General features: G+C 36.3%; 1 protein-coding gene across 4 annotated transcripts; it reads left to right on the top strand.

Moving 5' to 3' along the window:
- Positions 1-3,217: 3,217 nt before the first annotated feature.
- Positions 3,218-20,858, top strand: zmp:0000001074 (desmoglein-2-like protein). Of its 4 annotated transcripts, XM_058757086.1 has the most exons (15): positions 5,357-5,656; positions 6,122-6,198; positions 8,420-8,542; positions 10,593-10,748; positions 11,102-11,243; positions 11,370-11,539; positions 11,617-11,751; positions 13,179-13,364; positions 13,499-13,929; positions 14,194-14,336; positions 14,567-14,788; positions 14,998-15,237; positions 15,347-15,468; positions 15,582-15,866; positions 17,893-20,858. In XM_058757086.1, the coding sequence occupies exons 2-15, from the start codon at positions 6,145-6,147 to the stop codon at positions 19,393-19,395; spliced, it is 3,912 nt and encodes a 1,303-aa protein (XP_058613069.1). In that variant the 5' UTR covers positions 5,357-5,656; positions 6,122-6,144; the 3' UTR covers positions 19,396-20,858. The 4 variants fall into 4 exon arrangements, with proteins under 4 accessions (XP_058613071.1, XP_058613069.1, XP_058613068.1 ...); XM_058757088.1 differs by lacking the exons at positions 5,357-5,656; positions 6,122-6,198 and adding an exon at positions 3,218-3,979; XM_058757085.1 differs by lacking the exon at positions 5,357-5,656 and having other exon boundaries at positions 5,764-6,198.
- The last annotated feature ends 3,753 nt before the right edge of the window (positions 20,859-24,611 follow it).

The raw sequence follows: 24,611 nt of genomic DNA, 5'->3' as shown, positions 1-24,611 counted from the left end.
TTACTAGTTTTCACAGAGAAACTTTTTTTCAGGGGTCAATATTGTAAAGCAGCTTAAGGCTGTTTAGAACTTCTTTTTAATGCTGATTTTATAAATGTTTCTTATGTTTCACTGTGGAACAGAATTCCAAAAGACAATAAAAAGTGAATTTAATGTCATCCGTTGTGTAAAACTGTGTCTGTGGGCAAGTGTCAACACAAACTGGAATCTGTAAAGTAGTAATTCAAGACAGGCCAGTCATTCCTCTACAAGTTCAGTTTCAACCCACGCTCTCTGGAATACATGATTCTATAATGAACTGAACATAACCTTACATAACATAGCCTTACAAGTAACGTGAGTTATGTAATCAGATTACTTTTTAGTAACTACAAAAGTAACACATTACTTTTTAATTTAGAAGGAAATATCTGAGTTACTTTTTCAAATAAGTAATTCCAGTTACTTTGTTTCCCATGTCTTGACTGACAGCTCTCGTGTTTCCATGTTGAGAGAAATCGGGAGTAAGTGCAGAGGCGTTGTGTGCGCCACGTGAACAGGACCTTACTGTAGTTCTAAACTAAGTATGAACGTATTTACTCATCTCACCTGCACAAAAACAGATTCAGTATTCCTCAAAATGAATAAAAAGTCAAATGCAAACTCAGAATATTATACAAACCTGCAATAATTAAATGTTAAATAGACAAATATCACTTATGTATTTAATCCCATTTTATTAAACAATGTCTTTGCTACGGACCTTCCATGATCCAATTTAGCCATACTAATAAGCAGAGGTGGGGGCAAGTCTCAAGTCCCTACCATCAAGTCTCAAGCAAGTCTCAAGTCACAGTACAAACAAATCAAGCAAGTCAAGTCAAGTCAGTGGCTCACCTCAAGCAAGTCAAGTCGAGCCCTGATAAGGGTCAAGTCAAGTCAAGTCAAGTCACAGTATCAAACAGGAACAAATATATTTTTGCCACACAACCTTATTCATTTTTCCTCAGAAATTAACTTTTTTAATTATACATTTTAAATAATAATGTTTTAAATATAACATTTTGAAAATAGGCAAAATACTACTTTGTATACTGATAAGTCTGTAATTGAGAAAATATTGATAAAAATACAAGATAGAAATATGTATCTCATATTTATTTTATATTGAGTTTGACCATCCTAGGAGATGATTTTGCACTAAATATCTCCAGTGAAGCCTGGGATTCAGTCTCGGAGCACGCTAAAGAATTTCAGTGTGTAACAAAACATGCTATTCAATTTAAAATAATATGCTGACTACAAATCACCCCTTATATCAGAAATAAAATGGATATAGACACTATTTGGACTGTTTCTTTCACTTTGCATGATTGCCTACATTGTTCTTGAAAACTATTGTCATCATGGCTCAAAACAAGAAGCATATTACTGTTAATGTTTATGTATCTTCCCCTGTAACTTATCGATTTCTTTGATTTGATCTTAATAAGAACTAAATTGACAGCTGTGCATTTAAGGTCTGCCTAAGCTTTTTGTTTTGTTTTCTGTTTGTTCTGTTGGGGAAAATTAAAAAAAAAAAAAAAATGAATATAGAAATATGAAATGAAATGATAGGCCTACTCTACGACATTAATGCCACCAGTAAGTGGTGGCAAATCACAGCTTTATCACAGAAGCGTTCATTGAACTGATTCATTCAAAATTGATTCGTTCATGAACAAGCAAGAATGGGCCACTGAATCACTCAACCGATTCGTTCGAATCCCTGGATTCGTTCAGTATTCAGTGTGTTGCTTAGAGACGCGCGCAGTGTTGCCAACTTAGCGACTTTGTCGCTAGATTTAGCGACTTTTCAGACCCCCCTAGCGACTTTTTTCCAAAAAAGCGACTAGCGACAAATCTAGCGACTTCTTGGACAAACCTTATGCCGAGTTCACACTGCACGATTTTCAAACTCGTCGGATCGCTGTTGTTTTCACACTGCGTGACTATCTGGGGTATCATTCAGTCGCTGCTGTGTTCACATTGCACGATGGATCGGCGACAGGGGCTTTCACATTGCACGATTTCACAATAGGAAGAATCGCCGACAACTCTGTCTGATCCGCAAACTACGTTTCACAACAAAACACAGGCGAGAAGTGATAAGGAAATAACGCGAGAACCTGCGTGTGTCAGCCCGTTGTTCTCGAGCTAGACTGGAAGTATTAAAACAATATAACCCGCAAATGGTCTGTGCACTGATTTCCAGCTACAAAAACAAAAACAAATTATGCAGGAGGGAGATGCAGGGAACAGGGATTGTGTTCTGCAAAGAGTGGTGAATAATAATTTGCAGTAACTGTTATGCTGATGTTGCGGCTGGTCAAGCGTTTGTGCTCGTTTCTGTATGATATAATATTAAAATACTGATATGGTCTATAACTCCTCACTGAACTTCCCTCTGCCCTGTATCTTTCTCTCTCATTGGCTGAAAGTCATCGTGATGTAGTTTTCAGTCAGAAATCATTGCACACAGCGTGATTGTGAATCGCCGACAGCTCCAGATATTTAGCATGCCAAATATTTCACAGGCGTCGGCGACGTGTCGCCGATTCCCTCAGATCGTGTCTTTGGTAATTCACACTGCCCGATTGTCACTCGCGTGAACGAGCTCCGATTTGCCTCCGATGTCGGGCATTTGTCGGCGATTTATCAAAACCTGTCGGCGAGTGAAAAATCGGGCTAAAATCGTGCAGTGTGAACTCGGCATTGTGATCGCTGGTACTGCCGCAACGGCGCGAGGTCAGGGTGCACGCACCTCTTTCTCTGCATCTGCTCTGTTCAGCGAGCGGCTGAGAGGAGCAGCGCATCCAGTTAAAACAGATACTATGTTGCTTCTCTAATTTTACATGCAAATATAGCCAAAATCACAGAACAGGAATTGTCTCTGTCTTGTCTTATCTTGTGTGTATTATTTTATTTCATCAGACGACGGCTCAATTATAAAATAGGATTTTTGTGCAGAGTAACTTCTTGGAAGGGAGAGCTGGTTATGTAGTCTTAAAGGGCTGCATTTCAGTCACTATTTCATATTTATCCCGTTGATTGACAACAGAAACAGTAAAATATATAAAGGAAAACAGTTTTATTGAGAATTTAGCTGCATTAAAATACAGTATGAGCACAGAGACAAACAAATGTAAAAGGCAATATGACGTGATGACGTCACGAATATGCTAATTAGCGTGTGACGTCATCTAGCGACATTTAGCGACTTTTCAAACTGGCTTTAGCTACTTTCCATCGAAAGAAGTTGGCAACACTGGACGCGCGTAACTCTAGCTGTGGGCTCAACGGAACTGTTGGCAGCCGCGCTGAAAATATTACTATATCGTATATTATAAATATAAAAACTCATACTAAGGCCATTTTGACAACATGTCTTGGATTTTGGGTTCAAGAGAAATATCACTAATCGAAAACACTGGTTTCCGTGGTACAATTCCATATAACTTAGCCTATTGATTTACAAAGAGGGATACTTGACACTAAAGCACTGTTTTGAGAGGCGAAACGCCAGCGAAATTAAAGTTTGACGTCGTTAATTACAAACACGAGATTAATAATTTATAATCACTTTAATTTAATGACAGACCTAAGCTGAATTTAAGACCAATGCTGTTTTCAACTAACGAACAAGCTTACATACATTTCCTTTATGAAGTGGTGACGTCCTGGCTTTGCAAATGCATATAGTTTGGAAGAATGTTAATCCAAACATCGCGAGATTCTCTTGCTCCCTGTATTTGGCGCGCTGTGTTCTTGCGCTCGTGCAGTGTCATGAACTGCGCAGACTCGGATCACTGCTGCTGGTTCAGTGGCTTGCGTTTTGTTTACCAAATTATGTCGCACTCGCAATGATTTATAATAATAATTAGTTGTTATAAAGTCAAGTCCTGCCGAGTCATGAAGGTCAAGTCAAGTCAAGTCTCAAGTCACTGGATCTCAAGTCCAAGTCAAGTCATTTTCTTTATTTAGTCAAGCAAGTCACAAGTCCTTAAATTTGCGACTCGAGTCAGACTCGAGTCAAGTCATGTGACTCGAGTCCCCCACCTCTGCTAATAAGCATAAATTACACATTTGTGTTTCATTTTTGTTATTTCTGAACAGTGTTGAACTTTCTTCTCATGCTTCATATTCTTCATGCAATTTGTTTGAGCTGCGCCCTCTACTGTACAGATGTGAATTTACATTTCCTTCAGCCTGATGCGTGTTCATTTCACTTTTGGTGTGAAAGGGCTTTTACATTTGTAAAGAAGAACTTTTTTATATTAAAAACAAACAAGCAAGCCCTGACCGGGGGCCTCATTTATAAAGCGTGCGTACGCACAGATTTGATCTTAGAGTGTGCGTACGCTTAAATCCACGCCAACGCTCATAAAAACGGACTTTGACGTGGAAAAGTGCTTAGCGTCACGTCAGGGTCAGAGCAGACGGACGCACTTTTTATTGTCGGAGTAATGCAGATTTTTTCAAATGTAAGCTGTTCTTGCAGGTTGCTGTTCTAAATTATGATGATTGGTGATATTTTAATTGTTAATAGGAGTCGTTTACAAGGCAGAGAGCTGAAACCATTCAATTGCGCGCAAGTACAAGATAATTTGCAATTCATAGATTTCACATCTGAAATAGGCGCGTACGCTCGTTTTCTGTTCGTACGTTCATTCTATGAATCGCACGTAAGCATTTCTGAGAAACGATTATAAGATCAAATTTAGCACGGTTTCTGCGCAACATTTTATAAATGAGGCCCCAGATTACAAAAGTAACATAACCCATTACTTTCCATAAAAAAGTAACTAAGTAACGTAATTAGTTACTTTTTTTAGGGAGTATCGCAATATTGTAATGCGTTACTTTTAAAAGTAACTTTTCCCATCACTGATAACCTATCTGTCACGCCATGGACTATTCTGTGTGTGTTTTATTTAGTTTACTATGTGTCCCATGTGTGTTACATATGTGTACTTAATTTTTGTTCAGCGTTCTTTGTTTGGCGTCTATAGTCATACCTTGTTTCAGTGTGCGATTCTCTTTGGTTTATGATTAAAGTCTGCTTATTGTGAAGATTATCTCCTCGTCTCCTCCGACGCACCGTGACACTGTCTAGTCGTTAAAATAATATAGACAAACTGAAATGTGGGACACTGCTTATGACTTGCAGGACGCTGAATCAAAGCTACCAATTTGAAAGACTTTTCCACATTTTGGTCACTGAACCTGTACCCAAACACTAGTATTCTACTTGAATATCCTTTTGACACTGTATAGACTTGAATACCATATATTATTTTAGTAATGAAATCAAATACGTTTCAAGTGTCAGGTAACTTCATAAGAAACTGCTTTGTGGGTTTGAACCGATTAGTCCTGAAAGCGGTTCAAATCAAACACAGGCATTTGCTAAAGAAAATGTGTCATGGCTTTAAAGACTTTTACCTTGGAAAAAGAAAGTTTATAGGGTTTCTTCTTCAGAAATCAATTACATACATGTGATGCATTCCTCACATTCGGTTAACAAAATATTTTCAGATGGTTTTTTTGCAAAACTGCCCTGAAGCTGTTACGGCCAAGCCCCAGGAAATAGTGTGTGCCTGCATGTTAAGCAGAGGAATTCCTTAGAACTGTACTGGTAAACACTCATTTTCATAACTCATGAGGTAATTAACTTTCAATGTTAACAAGAGGAGCTCCATAGAACTGTACTATTAATAACTCTAATTAACTTTCGAAACACCCAAACTTCTAAAGAACAATTACTTAGTAATGTGTTGCATGTGTAGTAACCCATAGTAAATTATTAAAAAAAAATTTGTTTTTTTTTAATTCAGGTTTAATTATTCAGTAAATAGTTTAGTAATGATTATTTAATTTAAAAAGGGTTTTGTTTTTTGTTTTTTTGTTTTCAAAGGGCTTTGTGCTGTCTTTTAAGGTTGTCATTCCCCAACCCACACACATACATGCAGAGTGGAAGAGGCACGCGATGAGGCTTTTTTTCTGGGCGGACCATACATTGCTAAAGTCTTATATTTTTGTGGCCACTGAAAACCTGTGTCAGTTTGATAAGCTCTGCCACTGACTACTCTTTCATTCACAGATTGTTTTCATCTCTTCTAGAAGATGTTCCCTCGCTCTTCGCTGGCTCTGACCTTGTTGCTGTTTCTCGCTGTGCAGGTGAGTAGAAAGAGATGTGAATGTAGCACGTAAATGCTGTTTCAGAAAAATCGGGATGGTAGAGTATACTGTGGAAGGTTGTCAAAGGCAACGTGTACAATAAGGTTCCATTTGTTAAAATTAGTAAACGTGAACTAACAATGAAAAACTACTTCTAAAACTTTTATTCATCTTAGTTCATGTTATTTCTGCATTTATTAATACATTATTAAAATATTGACCATTTTCATAATAGTAATTGATCATTGTTAGTTATAATGCATCTCATAATGCATTCAAAATCTGCATATAATTTTTGCATTTCGAAGATTCGTTGATTTAAAAAAAGTCATAACTTAATATTTTTCAACTACAACTATATTGTATCTGATCAGAAACTTCTCATTAAAAGCCAATATATGTAATTTGACTATATATGACTGACTAATATTATATATATATATTTATATATATACACACACACACACACACAGTATATATATATGTAGTGTATATTGTATTCTAATCATTTTGACCCAGAGCAGATTTTCTTTTTCCAGAAAATGCTAGATAATGTTATCGCGTTTGACTAAAACTAATTTTCTTGTTAAATTATCACCAAATATTGGATTCAGTCTTTTTATTAACCTGATTTCTTTCAATTAACACAGGTTTTGTATTTCTGTTTCAATGCTGCAGAAGTATTGTTTGTTAATTAATGTCAACTAATGTAATTAACTATGTCGACAAATGAAACCTCATTGTAAAGTGTTAATGATATTTTCACTGGAAAACAAGACAAAACTACTGATTAAGAAAATAATTCTGTACTCAAATATCAATATACTGTAGCAATGAATGTTGACTTGTTAACTGTGTTATTAGCGTATAGTACCGTCCTTACATTTCAAGCAACTCCTGCCTGAAAGTTAAGCGAACTGAGCAAAGGTCTGTGATAGAACAGCCGAACATGAACATATCCACACGATATCAGACATCTCAGGTCTCCGTACAATATCTGTCCTCAACTACAATTTGACAAGCCCTTACAAGTCCATATAATAATGTGCCATGAACAGTAATGTTTTAAACTCATTCAACTTTAAATGAATGCATCTGAACTACAAACAACAACCTTCTAAACACTAATATAGAGTAGCCTAGCAGTTAATAAGAAAGTTATTAAAATTGAGAATTTTTTATTATGAAAATAGAAAAAATATAGAACATTTATATTTGGGCAATTTTGCTTTTATTGCAATAGGACAGATAGAAGTGGATGGGCTCGGGAAAGGTGAAGCGCAACCATGTTACATGTTACATGTTGGAGTATTTTATATATATATATATATATATATATATATATATATATATTTAATATATATAGTTAATAATATATATATTTTTTTAAATATTACAATATTTTGTACAAAAGTGTCTTTTGAAAAGGTACCCATTTTGTACCTTTCTGTATTGTCCTGTAAATTCCATGTTTTTTTTTCTTTCTTTTTTTCTTTCTTTCTTTCTGGTAACAACTCAATCAATTTGGTCATATGGTTATGGCCATTTTTTTTTTTAAAATAAAAGATGGACAAACTTGACTCAAGTGTGACCATGGGCAGCAATCAGTTTATGCCAAACAGACGCTACTGAATTGTAACAATTTCAGGCTTCAGTGAAGCAACTTGTCCAACATAATTAAAACAATGGGGAAAACTAAAGCTAGTTGACTTTTGAATATTTAAATAGGCTATAATTCAAGGTATAAAAAATAAGCAAGGATTCTTTCGGCTAGACTCTATGACTATTAATTGCGTAAAATTTGTGACAAATTAACTTATCATTTTGGTATTTACTTCCCTGAAACAGACTTCTATCTGATACATTCGGTGTTACATTCAGAATATGATGAGGTTTTCATGTTGCTCTAACATAAGAACAGCCTTCTGTTCATTGGCATGTGATTCTCTCAAATTCCTGTTTTCATGTTAAGCTCAAATATGCAAACAAAGAAAAAAAGGTGGCTTTCAGATAATTTGGGTATTAAATATTTGCGTCTTTTTGTCTCACATTTGAATGCACAAAGTTACCAAAATATGCCACTTATCAATATTAAAAACATAGCAAAACCTAACCACCAGGTCTTAAATAATACAAATTTGCATGGAATTATATTTTAATGATTTATTTATTTGTATTATTATTATTATTATTTTAATCATCATTATTATTTTTTAAACAGATCCTGAGCACTGGAGACTGCTGGACAGGTTCACAGAAGCAGCGTCATAAAAGGGAATGGGTCGTTCCTGCTAAACGGTTTACAGAAAATGTAGACTACAGTCATCTGGCCTATGTCGGCAAGGTAACAGATAACACCACACAGCGATTCTCTCTGCTCATTGCATGCACAGCACCAGCGGCGGATTGGCCATCTCATCTGGCAATTCTGACAAATGCCAGAGGGGCCGGACCATTTTGTTTAATGTGTCACGTTTTTTAAATATATATAAATAAAACTGTTTTTACGGGCCAAAAGCGCATAGGATGCGTTTTTATCGCTTGCACGATTTCTCTACGGTTATAATAATATTAATATTAATATTAATATTAATATTAATATTAATAATAATAAATGTTAAGCATTTGGCCAAGTCGGCAACGGCCGGCCGCCTTGGTCCCGATGGGCCGACCGAACCGTTCAGGGCTGCGTTTCCCAAAAGCATCATAAGCCTAAATTGATCGTAGCTCCATTGATTTCAATGGGTGTACGATGTACTTAGGCTTACGATGCTTTTGGGAAACTCAACCCAGTCCAGTCAAAATCAAGCACGTTATCAGAGAGAGTGCAACACGAGCTAAGTTTCAGTAAAAGCTAGATAATGGACCGTAAAAAAGGAAAGGCGGTGCAGAAAACTTTGCAAGTAAGTAAAAGTAAGCAAAAAAAGCAAGCAAAAAAAAAAAAAAAAAAAAAGGCTAAAAGTCTGTCGCTGCTAAATTAACCGAAAACCGTAAAATGAACCGAACTCTTTTCAAAAGGTTTAAAGGACAAAAAAATCGGGGTGAGTGGAAAAAATTCAGGGTGGGACGAAAAAATATTTTTCAAATGTTTTGAGTTCTCTCGCAAAGATATTTGCGTTGTGTTGCAAACCCATTTGAGTTCGGACAAACTCTTCCTGTTTACTTTACAGCTTGCAGTGGTTAGCTCGTGTCACAATGGAGCGGTTCATAGTGTTTTATTTTTAACTTGGACTAATAAATTAATAAGTCGGTGCTTGGTTCAAGGCACGGTTTTGGGACAAAATAAAACGCTTAATGTGGCTTAATGTTTTAAAACAGTGACTTGGAGGACCAAATTAGATAATAATAAAAGTTGATAAAATTATTAGGCTAATATTAATAACCTTATTAATAATATTACTAAGCAGAATAGCCCAGAATATGAACGCAACGCCCTGCACTTAAGCTTTTTCTCCCCCATAAAACGCTTAAGGTAGGCTAATGACTGAAAATGTAAAAATACCAAAACCGTTGCATTTATATTCTGGGCAATTCTGCTTTATTAATAGTAATATTATTAATAAGGTTATTAATATAAGCCTAACAATTTTATTAGTATTTATTATTATCGAATTTGGTCCTAATGTCACTGTTTTAATACATTAAGCCACATTAAAGCATTTTATAATGTCCCAAAACCGTGCCTTGAACTAACCACTGTCTGACTGTATTTATTTATACTTCAGTCCAAGTTCAAAATAAAAACTTTATGAACCGCTCCATTGTGAACATACCAGCTGTACGAACCTTTCATTATAGCCTACCTTAAGCGTTTTCTATGGGGAAGAAAAGGCTTAACGTGCAGGGCGTTGCATTCATATTCTGAACATGCGTTCATATTCTGCTTTATTGATAGTAATATTATTAACAAGGTTATTAATGTTAGCCTAATAATTTTTCATCAGGATTTATTATTATCGAATTTAGTCCTCGAATGTCACTGTTTTAAAACATTAAGCGTTTTAGAATGTCCCAAAACCGTGCCTTGAATTAAGCACTGATTGTATTACTTTGAGTCCAAGTTCAAAATAAAACTCTATGAACTGCTCCATTGTGAACATACGAGCTTTAACCACTGCAAGCTTTTATTATCAGTGTAGAAGGATGTTACAATATTAAGTAATTATGTGGTAACAGGACTGTGCAGAATTTGTAAGACAGAGATAAATATCATAATTTTGATCATTAAAATCAGTTAATGCTTGTAATATGAACTGAAAGTCATTTTGACACATCAGTAAGACTCTTAATGATATTAATTATTTATAATTTATAAACAAACTTTTTTTTTTTAATTGACTTGTGCACTCCTCCTGAGTGACAGAAGTCTAACCATGCAGTGTGAAATTTCTCAGATCCGATCAGACAATGATGAGACCATGATGCTGCACTACACTCTGAGGGGACCAGGAGCCAACCAGCCACCTGTTGGTTACTTTGCAGTAGACACATACAAAGGACTGGTTCGCATTACACGGCCTCTGGATCGCGAGGAGAGACAAAACTACACCGTGAGGATTACAAACATATAGATTTAAGATACAAAGTATAGGTCTTGTGATATACTGTAGACTGTCACAAGGGCTATATGTCTAAATTTAGTAAAATTAAGGTTCTGAGAAAAGCTCAATTATGCAGCACTGTTAAAAAATAAGTTATTTTAAATTTTGTCAACTTGAAATGTTGTACTAAGTGACAACTTGGATAATTAAGTTGACTACAATTAATTATCCCATATCAATACATTTCTAATAAACTGTTTACTATCCACAAACTCCAGATAGATTTTTCTAGTTAATACGAACGTTACTTCCTATAGCATTTTCATTAAAAAAAATAAAATAAAAAATGTTTTGTCTTGTAGCTTATTGGCACTGCATGGTATGCAAACAACACCATAGCTGAAGATAATGTTAAAATCAACATTATTGTGGAGGACCAGAATGATAATCCGCCAGTTTTCATCAAGCCAGAACGAAGCAGCATTTACGAGGGGAGCCCAGTTGGTAAGTCTACCACTGCATTGCTGTTGTCAAAAATTGTTTGATTTTCTGAAATTAGGGATGACCAATCATTCACCTTTAAGATCTTGTGTGAAAGATTTGTTTTTATAACAGCTCTCTCCTTTCTAGGTACCTTTGTAACACAAGTTGTGGCCAAAGACGCAGATGAGCCAAACACTCTTCACACTAAGATAGCATATAGCTTGATCAAGCAAGAGCCAAACAATGGGACGCTTTTCTTTGCTGTTCATAAAGACAGTGGAACAATCTCTGTGAAAAACCCAACACTTGACAGAGAGGTATTTGTTACCATTTATACTGATATTTGAATGTGTTTGTGTGTGTCGGATGTTCAAGTTCCTATTCTCTTGAACAGGTACACAGGTCTTTTGTTCTTACGGTGCAAGCTGCTGACATGTATGGAAGTCCCGAAGGAAATTCTGCTACAGCTACTGTATTTATAGATATCCTGGATGTCAATGACAATATTCCTATTTTGGAGAAGGATGAGGTGACTATATGCATTGGCTAATGTAACTTAAATAGCCAGGAGGTCACAATTTTGACATTAAATAGTATTTTTTTTAATACCCTTGTGAAAAAGAATTAACTGTATTCATTGTGTACTTCTAGTGCACTTCAAATCTTCATTTTATTTTTTTTATATATATTTTTTTAAACTAGATTTAACATAATATTAATGAAATAAAAGTGTATTTAAAGAAAGTACACTTTCACACAATTAAAAAACTTGAACATTGTACTTATGTCAAATTAAAAGCTTTACTGTAAAGTACATTTTAAATTGTTCATTTAAATTGTTAAAAATATTTCATCATGCTTTAAAGTGGAACACTTAATTTGATGTGTTGAGTACCAAATGCTAAAGAACATATAAAGTACTTGATTCTAATAAACAGTAGTGTCTCAAAACATTACATTCAGTTTGCACTTAAAGGGATAGTTCACCCAAAAAATGAAAATTCTGTCATTAATTACTCACCCTCAAATCGTTCCAAACCTGTAAGACCTTCGTTCATCTTCAGAACACAAATTAAGATATTTTTGATGAATTCTGAGAGCTATCTGACCCTCCCATAGATCCTAACATGATCAAGGCTCAGAAACGTAGCTAGGTCATTGTTAAAATAATCCATGTGACATCAGTGATTCAACCGTAATTTTACGAAGCTACGAGAATACTTTTTGTGAGCAAGGAAAACAAAAATAACGATTTATTCCACAATTCGTCTCCTCCGCGTCACCCTGGTGGCATTTTGGAGAGTATCATATACGTAAACAACGTATGCTGTTCTATGTCAGCAGCACCGTATGCGGATACGTTGTTTACGCTTTGATTTGAACGTAAACAACATATCTGCATACATATGTTGCATGCGTTGTTTACGTATGTGATACTCTCCAAAATGGCGCTAGGGTGGAGGAGGAGAATTGTTGAATAAAGTCGTTATTTTTGTTTTCTTTGCACACAAAATGTAATCTCGTAGCTTCGTAAAGTTATGGTTGAATCACTGATGTCACATGGATTATTTTAACGATGTCCTTGCTACGTTTCTGAGCCTTGATCGTGTTAGGATCCTTGCTGTCTATATGGGAGGGTCAGAGAGATCTCGGAATTCATCAAAAATATCTTAAATTTGTGTTCTGGAGATGAATGAAGGTCTTACAGGTTTGGAACGACATAAGGGTGAGTAATGACAGAATTTTCATTTTTGGGTGAACTATCCCTTAAAGTATATTCTTTACTATTTCATTTTAACTATATTTAAGTACTTTTTTTATTTTATTTTATTTTTTTAAGTATGCTTAAAAGTTTAAATTAATTAAACTTAAATTAATTAAATGCTGCAGTATACGAAAAAGTTCAATAATACATGCTCATGGAAAAAAGTGTGGACATTTTTTCTGGTTTCATAGTTTTCAGCAAGTATTGATGAGAATGAGGCACCTATTGAGGTTTTGACGATCCAGGCATTGGATAACGATGAAGAGAGGACAGACAATTGGTTGGCCGAGGTTATAATAGTCTCTGGGAACGAGGATGGACGTTTCTCTATTGAAACTGATCCGAAGACAAATATGGGTGTTTTGTACCTGAACAAGGTCAGTGCTTATTTTGTACACAGTTCTAAGAAGTTCATGTGATGGAAGCAAGGAGATCAGGGCTGAAATATAATAAGTGTGTGCTGTTTACATATTTGTTACGAATTTTTTTTGCACCTTGTTCTCTCCTCTAGCCTGTTGACTTTGAGTCAGCATCTGATATGAACCTGAAGCTAGTTGTTGCAAACAAAGCTCGTCCAGGAGCACCTCTAGGGAGTGGAGCAGGAGCAGCAGGTGGTGGAGCTGGAGCTTCTGGAGCAGGTGGTGGTGCTGGAGCTTCTGGAGCAGGTGGTGGAGCTGGAGCTTCTGGAGCAGGTGGTGGAGCTGGAGCTTCTGGAGCAGGTGGTGGAGCAGGCGGTCAGCCTGTGTTTTTTGGAGGAAGTGCGTCCAATCAAAAGACATACTCAGTGAAGATAAGTGTCAAAAACAAACCAGAAGGCCCAAAGTTCAAGCCAAAGCTCAAGCCTATATCTGTATCTGAAAACACCAAAAATTATTTTCCAAGAGTAATTGACACCTACACTGCTATAGAAGAAGACACAGACAAAACAGCAGAAAAAGTCAAGTAAGTGTTCTCCAATCATTTCTTGAAAAAAAAAAAAAAGTCAGTTTCAAGACTTTACAAGTTTCGAATATGCAGTTCATAACTCAAGCCATGCATATAATGTGTTTAGAAGCATTAATACAAATTGACATTATACAGTTTTACAATATTGGATTGAATACTATATTTGAGGTTTATAACTATTCAGAATCTTCAAACTTTAAAATTGCTAAACCAAATGTAGAGTTTAAAATTGCAATGATGTAATGGCCCATGTTTGTTTAGATATGCAAAGGGATATGATCCTGACAACTGGATTTCTATTGACAAGGACACGGCTGAGATAAAATTGAACAAGGTACCAGATCGTGAGTCTCCTTTTGTGGTAAATGGGACCTACTATGCCAAGATCCTCTGCATTACAGATGGTTAGTATGAACAACAAGTCAGAGCATTATGTTGGGGATATTTACACTGCTAGTCAAATGTTTGAACATACATACTGTTTTTTTTTTTCATTAGCATTATTGACAATTTAGACAAATAGTACAGTCACCACGCTTTGCAAAAGTCAATGACGTGAGTGTACATGTCAAATAGTAAAAAATGATTTAAGAAGGTTAACTGTAACATGTTTTGTGTTTGTTACACATTTTAGAACTGCCCTCTCAGACGTCTACAGGGACTATAGCTTTGCAGGTGGAGGACCTGAATGATAACTGCCCCAAACTCCTTAATAATGTGCAGACTGTCTGCAGTGATACCAGAGTGGTCAATGTCACAGCAGAAGATGAAGATTCAGATCCCAACGGAGCTCCACTAGAGTTCAGATTGATACAAGAGAAGACAATGGGCAAGTGGAACCTGCAGCAAATAAATGGTAATACCAAACAGATGATATTATTTATTTGCAAGTGTCTGAATGATGAAAAAAGTGAAACAAATGTACACTATCCTCTTGATCTAAGAAAGTTTTTTTGTTATTTACAATAAACTGAAAGCAATCACACCATATATACAGAAGATAATAACCTTTCTTGTTCACTGTGACATAATAGTCAAGTTTCTCACTGATCCTCACCTCTTCAGATGTAAGTGCTTCACTGCTTGCTGAAGATGACTTATGGCCTGGTTTTTATGAAGTTACCATGGAGATCAGAGACAAGCAAGGACTGGCCTGCCCTGATGAGCAAGTCCTCCGTTTAGAGGTTTGCACTTGCTCTGAAGGAACGTTTTGTGTTTCAAAAGTGGCGGCCGTACACACTACATCAGCCAGTTTTGGAGCAGCAGGAATTAGTTTCCTAATTCTAGGATTCGTCTGCCTAATCTGTGAGCATGAGTTTACTTTGCTGTGGTGTACCACTGTAAATTTTGTATTAATGGTAAGACTGTAAAACAGAAATACGTTTTAAATGTGATTGTCTTTCTCTATTTTTAGTGGCGCTCGTTGCCATAGTAAAATGTGACTTTGGGAATCATGGAAAAAAATTTATTGATATGCCATTTGAAACCAAGCAACATCTGATCTCCTACTGCACAGAAGGAAAAGGAATAGACGGGGTAAAAAAAAAATCCCTTCATGATCTTGCACAGCTTATAATTATATTCTAAAGGAACAAGTGAATTTGTAAAACACTTATATCGTGTGATAACTGATTCTGTTTCTCTTGCAGGATGGTCTTCTGATGGGAATCCTACCAGAAGTCCACAATGAAGGCAGCAATGAAATAAAATTATCCAAAGAACCTTTAGGAATGGTGGAAGATAAGTCTAATCTCACAGTGGATGAAATTCAGGTCCCCTGGTCAAACCAGGCTGTAAACAGTTCTAAAATGGTAGGAATGATGCAGAAGAGTGCATTTGGAGGCTTTTACTATGACACGAACATGGAAAACTCTGCAAGGTGGCAAGAAGAACAAGACTCGCTTGACGCATTCCTAGAAAAATACCTTGCACATGTATGTGATTTTTTTACATTTATATTGAGGTGTTTTTAAAGGAATAGTTCACCCAAAAATTAAAATGTGCAGAAAATTTACTCAAGATGTACATGAGTTTGATTCTTCATCCAAACAAATTTGGATAAATTTAGTATTACATCACTTGCTCACCAATGGATCTTCTGCAGTGAATGGGTGCCGTTAGAATGAGAGTCCAAACAGCTGATGAAAACATCAATAATCCACAAGTAATCCACACAACTCCAGTCAATCAGTTAACATCTTGTGAAGTGACAAGCTACGTGTTTGTAATAAACAAATCTGTCCTTAAGATGTTTTTAACTTTAAACCATTGCTTCCAGCTAAAATATGAGTCATCAAGTGAAAAAGTTGTCTCGCCTGAATCAGGAGAGAAATATGCACAGATCAAGCACTGCTTATAAGCAGAAACAGGCCAACACAGTTCTAAATATGTAGGTGGATTTTAATATTAGAGGGCAACAGGGGATGGACTTTTTTACTGGATTTATGGATTATGTATTTTGACCAGAAGCGATGGTTTAAAGTTAAAATGCCTTAAAGGGGTCATATGACGTTGCTAAAAAGAACATTATTTTATGTATTTGGTGTAATGCAATGTGTTTATGCAGTTTAAGGTTCAAAAAACACATTATTTTCCACATACTGTACATTATTGTTGCTCCTCTAAGCCCTGCCTTTCTGAAACGTGCCAATTCTTTCAAAGCTCATCGTTCTGAGAAGTGAGGCGTGCTCTGTCTGGCCAGCTATCCAGTGCGTTTCGATTGGCCGAATACCTCAAGCGTGTGATGGAAATATGACGCCACTTACCGTATTGTGATGCCGTGTCCCGACTCGACGACACAAAAACAATAAAATCCATTTATAAACGAGGCATTTGTTGCATCCAGTGGGGACATAATTACTGATTATAATGACTTATACTGTCTTTTTACGTAAACATTACCATGTCTGCATTTGTGATCGGAGAAATGACAAACAACAAGCACTGCTCTACACAGCTCAAAACTTGCGTTTGAATAGTCAGTAGCAAATTCTTTAAATATCGAAACATACTTACAGGTTGTGAGTCACAAATGCCAGACTGTCCTTGCAAATTTGGAATTGCCCCACTTTATAGAAACAGCCTTTGTGTAAGCCAGCATTGTAGGCTACTCTCCCAGGTTCAGGAAATAGTCCTCCGTAAAAAGTGCTGCACACACTGTAATATTTGGGTTGAACTGTTCTGGAACAGTGTTGTAAATACAACTTAACCACTGATTTCTAGTTGTGTCTTCTTTTGGAAGCCCAAACAAAGTACTTTCTCTTTCACAACGAAACACAGCATCTCCAGGACAATGGCGCCGGCGGCAGCAACAATTCTACTACAGCGAAAATAATAGTTCCGCCTTTCATTGCGTATACGTTTGGGGCAGTGTTATGCAAATCTTCCCACACCGTGACGTAGACATGTGGGGGCGTGTTTAAATGAGCAGTTTTAAGGGGGTGTGGTCGAGTCTTAACTTTTATAAAGAATATCTCTGGTTTTGAGACTTTAGTCTTTGCAACTTCAGGGATTTTATCCATGCACAAAGAGCTTGTAACACTCCAAAGAGAAAGGAAAACTTGAAATCGCATCATATGACCCCTTTAATGATGGATTTTATTATTACAAACAAATTATTTACAAGAAGTTAATTGATTGGCTGCTGCTGTGTGGATTACTTGCGGATTATTGTGAAGTTTTTATCAGCTGTTTGGACTCTCATTCTGACGGCACCCATTCACTGCAGAGGATCCATTGGTGCGCAAGTGATGTATTGCTAAATTTCTCCAAATCTGTTCAGAACAATAAACAAACTCATCTACATCTTGGATTACCACAGAAGAAAGAAAGCCACACAGATTTGGAGCAACATGAGTCAATGATAAAAGAACTTTAATTTTTAGGTGTACTATCCCTTTAACACTGAATGAAATTACTAGTATGACACTTGAAATGACACTTCTCCCCATTCTTTTGCAGAAATCCACGTATATATCGGAGAATGATTCTCCAAAGCAAGGACCGAAGCACTATGATTATGAGGGTGAAGGATCCGTTGCCAGTTCAATTGGGAGCTTCATCGAGTCTAATGATGATCTGGAGTTCTTGAACAACCTGGGTTCAAAGTTCAACACCTTGGCTGAGGTGTGTGGATTCGGACAGACTGACCCAAAAGTTATTGCTAATCCTGTCGAGACAACACCAAACGCAGCTGTATCTTCAAGTCATGTGACCAACATCATCTTGCCCAGTCCTGAGGAGATAACCGTTAAATCACCACTTGTCCAACCTGCACCTAATCAGGGGATTGTCATACAGGAGCCTATGTACTATGGATTCAACCAGCCAATGGCAAGCAATGGTTTGCTGTCAGAGGATGGGCTTGGGCAAGGAATGTACATACTTAATGGAACTCAAGAAGCTGATAGAATTCTGACTCAAGGTAACAGCCATACACTTGCATATTTAGGTAGTGGACAACAGGCTGTTCTAGCAAACAACATCATTGGTGATTCAGTCTTGTACTCACAAATTGGACCTCAAAGTCCAGTCATGATTGCTGAAGGTTTAGGTGAATTTAATCCTACTGTAATTCAGAACTTTTCACCAACTCCAAACCTTGTAATGATGCCACAGCAACAACTAGATGGAATTGGTTCGCTACAGATGTTGACCGTACCTGTGGAATCGATTGTATCAGGAGAGAACGGACAGGGTAGAGTAACTATTATAGATGGTTCAGCAAACGAAGGTAAAGTATTCGCTGGAGGTCTAGGTCCAAGTTATCGTCCCATGAGCCCTCAACTACTTTACCCAGTAAGTTCTCAAGAGTTTAGTGGAATGGTACATATGAACCAAACAGTAGTTGATGGCTCCCTTTCCAGTGCACAGAATGAAGGGACAGTAACAACTGTAGAAAGTCCTGTCATTGGAAGCAATGTATTGATTAGAGGCCGAGGAACTCCAAACCTAGTGACAGTGCCTCAAATGGCATATGATCAGGTAAACAGCCAGCTATTAATAAATGGTCCTTACCAGAGTGCTTCAAAAGAAGGTGGAGAGAGTAGACTACCGGTTAGTGGTCATTCTATTCTAGAGGCTCCTATTAGTGGAGGTAATTTACTGGTTGCAGGCCCAGGTCAGTATCCTGTGTCTATGACCGCAGGAACTCCAAATCTAGCGAGACTGCCTCAAGTTGCAGCTGGACAGGTATTAGTAAATGGTCTCTTGCCAAGTGTTCAGAACATTGTATCAGGGAAAGGTGGACAGAGTAGACCATTGGTTAGTGGTCCCACAGTTCTAGAGGGTTCAAGTCAGCTTCCACTTGCCATGAGTCCAGGAGTACTTAGTCCAGTGGAACTTCCTCAGGCAACAAACAGACAGTTATTCCGTTCTACAGCATCCAGAGTTCTGACTTCATTGGTTATGATGCCAAAATCCGAAAGACTTGCAACAAATGGGAAGCTGAACGTTGAGCAGTGATCTAATTTTTGGTCTAGTGTCATTAATACCTCATTAATTCTCAGGGTGGGATTGTTCGCAGAGAAGCACAGAAACTATTTTAAACATTAGATGAATTAAAAGTATTCAGTGTTAAAATGACAATGTAATAGTAATAGACAATGTAATGACAATGTAATAAGTGTGTATGAGCATTTTTAAAAATGGTATAATTTTCAATATTTACTTGGCCTGGGTGGTCTGAACCTATTTCAAGGCCAATATTGTTAAACATGTTGCATTTTGTTTTACATCTTAAATCTACAGATAAGATTTCAAAGAAAAAGTTAACACATTAGACGGACATTTTATAGGGCAATAAATAACGTGATTAACCATACATAATTTAACAACAACTCAAAATAATAATAAAAAAAAAATAACTACAACTTATATGTATACTCTGATTATGTAGCATTTAAATTAATTATAAAGCTTTTATTTCTGTAAATCCTGTAATCAAATTTTATTATATTTAATATAAACAATGTGATTGATTATTATTAGTCAGTTCAGTCACATGATTACATGGACTTCCATTATATTTGCATTACTGTGAACAGTAGGGAGGAGTCAATGTTATGTCCTGTGGAATTCATACTACTGTATTTTAAATTTCTTTCAGTATTTTAAAATGTGGTTTCTCTTGGGATTTTTGTCATTGGCGAAGGTACGACTGTGATTTAATACTCTGTGATTAAAAACGGTTAAGTTAATTTTAAGTTGTTTGTAAGATGGTCATTCTGTGTTTTTAAAACAATGTTGTCTTGTGTGTGGTAATAATATTTTTTCAGTAGTTTCAAAGACTAAAAGTTACATGTGGTGTTTTACTCTTTAAGCCATTTCATGAACAGAATGTTGGGACTAAAGAGCAGTCCTGATGTTTTGTGATTCACACCATCTAGTGGTATGAAACGCTATTGATGTTTTTACCACACTGGGGTGTGTTTCCCAAAAGCAACTATGGTCGCAAGTTCCGTCGTTACCAACAGAGTTCAATGGAACTAGCGACCGTAGTTAGCCAACAATGCTTTTTGGAACCGCACCCCTGGTCAGGTGTTTCCTTATTGTTTATGTTTTGCTTGGAGCGGACTGCATTTCGGTGAGAGGTGTAGCACATGAACTTGTTGCACAGGTGAATTCTCTAAGTTCTTTAAAGTGTTGCCAGTCTATTTAGTGGAACTGAAAAATATTTGAACACAAAATATCAAACCAAGTGCCAATTGATTGAATGAAATATTGCTTTTCAGGCAAAACAACTCACAAAAAGTGGTTTGTCCGATTTCAAATGATAAAACAATACTCAATACTGAAGTACTGTGACACTTTGTGTATTTCAAACATTTGTGAACATGCTGATAGGTAATGTGATTCTCTACACCTCTGGCTCCTTTAATAGGACATCTTGTGAACTTTAGGAGAACTGACTTCATGCACCCATTAAATATCACCTTGCTTAAAAGTCATAGCAAAAATGACTCCAAAAATGTACGTTTGGTTGATTTTTTGCAATGTACGCAATAAAATTCCTACATTTTAAGTTTAAGTGTCTAAATACTTACTGGGGACACACTAGCTTTCATGTTCACGCACACTTGCACAGTCTCACATACAGCTGTCACAGTCACCATATCTTGAGTTTACAGTTTAAATCTGTTGCATTACCTTCCTTTACATAAAATGAAATTGGAAATTGAATTTAGTGCTTGCTTTATTCAAAGAGTGAATAAAAGCGGAGAGTGGAAAGAGAGGTGGTAGGGGGCTCCTCCACAACAGAAGAGTCTCACGCCTGGGTGTGTACAAGAGAAAGTGCTCTTTCAGATGCCCCACCCAAAAAGTGATCAGTAACTTTCCCCCCATTTCCAACCCTCTACACAAGCACAGCTCTGATCAACAGGTCACGACTGAGACAGAAGGAGGACGGGAGAAGATACGAGAAACAAGGACTGACTGCTTACATCTGACCTACAGCTCTCATGTCTCCCGTTTGGCTTGGACGAATATGTTTGGTCCTGCTGCTGTGTAGAATTGTGGTAAGTGACACCAAACTAACAGGTGTTTTGGTATGAAATAAATTGAATATTCAGCTCAATTGTGTTTCTTTCACACATATTTAAGCAAATGTAATAATTACAGGTACACAGTACTATGCATACTATGCACAATTGCTGTTTCTGATCAAATTAACTCCTAAAACTATTTTGTTTTCTTCAACAGAAACAAATTCATTTTCTTTTAAAGCTTTTGAATATGAGAGTGTTGAATGGATAGATTTGATCTGATTATTTTGTGTTCACATTGTTATATCCTTGCATATTATAAAGCAAGCCAATACAATGGAATAGTAAAATGAGTATCATAATAGTCACTAATTGTTGTGGCCTTTTGTTATTTTACCACTGGAAGACAGAAGCATAGCATTTGTTAATATGAAAAACGCCTGTGGGCAACATAGTCTCAAGTTTAAACCTGCACTCTATGCTACAGCAGCAGGTTCTTACAGCAGACAGCATTACTGTCACCTCAGCATATACTTGGAACAATGTGTACTAGTTCAGCTTACAATAAAGAGGAAAGGTTTACAGTATGTATATATAAAATGCGTAAGTTTTGTAAATGGGCTGCATTACCTGTTGTTTTTAGGCAAGGAGATCAATTTTAACTGACTTTTTCAATTCTGTTCATTTCTATGTATATCTCTGGAGTGCCATGATGGTAGGCCATAGACAGAGGTGGGTAGAGTACCCAAAAACTGTACTCAAGTAAAAGTAAAAGTACTTGAAGAAATATTTACTCAAGTAAAAGTAAAAGTAATAGTCTGAATAGTTACTTGAGTAAGAGTAAAAAAGTATCGGATAAAAAAACTACTCAAGTAGTTAGTTACTAGTTACTTTGGATCATATACTAAATATAGCTTATTTTTATGTAGATATATAGATATTTAGATAAAATTTATATATACATATACTGTGTATATATATACACATATACATATGTGACCCTGGACCACAAAACCAGTCTTAAGTCGCTGGGGTATATTTGTAACAATAGCCAAAAATACATTGTACGGGTCAAAATTATAAATTTTTCTTTTATGCCAAAAATCATTAGGATATTAAGTAAAGATCATGTTCCATGAAGATATTTTGTACATTTCTTACCGTAAATATATTAAAATTTAATTTTGATTAGTAATATGCATGGCTGAGAACTTCATTTGGACAACTTTAAAGGCAATTTTCTCAGTATTTTGATTATTTTATTTTTTAATTGACACTTATGACTGGTTTTGTGGTTCAGGGTCACATACATACACACACACACACACGCACACACTGCTGTTCAAAATACGTTTAATGTTTTTTAAATGTAATTTATTTCAGTGATGCAAATCAGAATTTTTATCAGCCTGATTTATTATCAATGCTGTTCTTTTTAACGTTCTATTCATAAAAGAATCCTGAACAAAATGTCACAGGTTCCAAAAATATTACGCAGCAAAACTGTTCCCGTTGAAAAAACAGCATATGCTGGTAAGGTATGTTTTGAAGCATGGGATGCTGGTTTGAGCTGATTTAAGTTTATGCTGGTCTGACCAGCTTAAGACCAGCACATGCCCAGCTAAGGACCATCTTAAACCAGCAAAGGACCAGCATAAACCAGCATCCCAGCTTCAAAACATACCTAACCACCATATATTCTGTTTTTTTTTCTTTCAACAACACTGGTAATAAATCAATATATTTTAATGATTTCTGAAGGATCATACGACTCTGAAAACTGGAGTAACAGCTGATAAAAATTCTGATTTGTATCACTGAAATAAATTAAATTAAGTATTATATAACCTCTGACGCGGAGAAGAGTGAAAACTCCTCACATGACCGCTACAGAACATCTGAACGTAACGAAACAAATGCACTTCTTCCGTCTGTTCTGCAAAATGTAAACAAATGTAGCCTTTATTTCTGCAAGCGTAAATACTGTGAAAATATCAATATTAATTGTGTCTAGGCAAAGGCATTCCTCCTGGAACTAACGCGGGTTTGGCGGGTGTTCATTTCATACTCCGTGACAGCTTATTTAATGAATAAATTATACATTGTATTTAATGTGTAAGGTACATGTACAACAAACTGTAATGGCATAGTGGTATCGTGTACTGTACTTTCAACTGACTGTTGATCCCACGACGTCTTCAACGCTCTTGCTGTTACAACCGCTTCAGACGACTCAGCGCGTGCGGCAGGGAACTGAACGAATCATTCAAACTGATTCGCGAACCGATTCACTGGTTTGCCAACTGGTCTGATCAAGCCTTCGAACAGAATTGACTCAAAGAATGAATCATTCGCGAACGGGCATCGCTCAGTGCCCAGAAAAAAAGTAGACGGCGCGTTTGGAATAAATTGAAGGATTTTTAACTTATTGCATTAAGATAAAGTAACGAGAGGTGCGTCGCCCACAGTAACGAAGTAAAAGTACCGTTTTTTCACTAAAAATGTACTTGAGTAAGAGTAAAAGTACCCATTTTTAAATATACTCTAAAAGTATTAGTTACCCAAAAAATTTACTCAAGTAAATGTAACGAAGTAAATGTAACTCGTTACTACCCACCTCTGGCCATAGATAATTCCTAAAAGCATTTACAAGCATAGAGAGAAAGTACACTGTAAAAAATGATTGTGATTTTAACAGTAAAAAACTGTAAAATACCACAGTAATAACCTGTTAAATGATTAAGAGTAAGTTTCCTTACTATATACAGTGAATAACTGTAATAGATCTAACCTTTGTTTTCGAGAAAGTAGCCTCAGAGTCGACACTCATAGACTGTGTCTGAAACCACTCCTACACCCTCATTCACTAGTCCTACATTACTTCACTATATAGTCCACTAGACAGAGTGATTGAGAACATATGAGTGAATTCAGACACTGATGAACACCTGCTGTTAACAAACACAATCACTGAAGGAAAGAACAAGAAACAAAACTACAACTGACATACAGCCACAGCCTTAAATGAAATCAACTGAAATAAAACAGCAGAGGATGATTAAACAACTCCACAAACAGCAGCTCCACTTATTACTAACCAGTTTGACTTCATTTCTGTCATATATCTACGAATTAACAGAGGTTTATATTTTATTTCAAATGTTTTGTTTTATCTCACCATTTTGGCGATCAGTGGTT

This window comes from Onychostoma macrolepis, chromosome 20, assembly GCF_012432095.1.
Source record: "Onychostoma macrolepis isolate SWU-2019 chromosome 20, ASM1243209v1, whole genome shotgun sequence".
NCBI lineage: Eukaryota > Metazoa > Chordata > Actinopteri > Cypriniformes > Cyprinidae > Onychostoma > Onychostoma macrolepis.
Note: the sequence above shows the minus strand (reverse complement) of the source record. Positions and strands in the feature narration are given on the sequence as shown.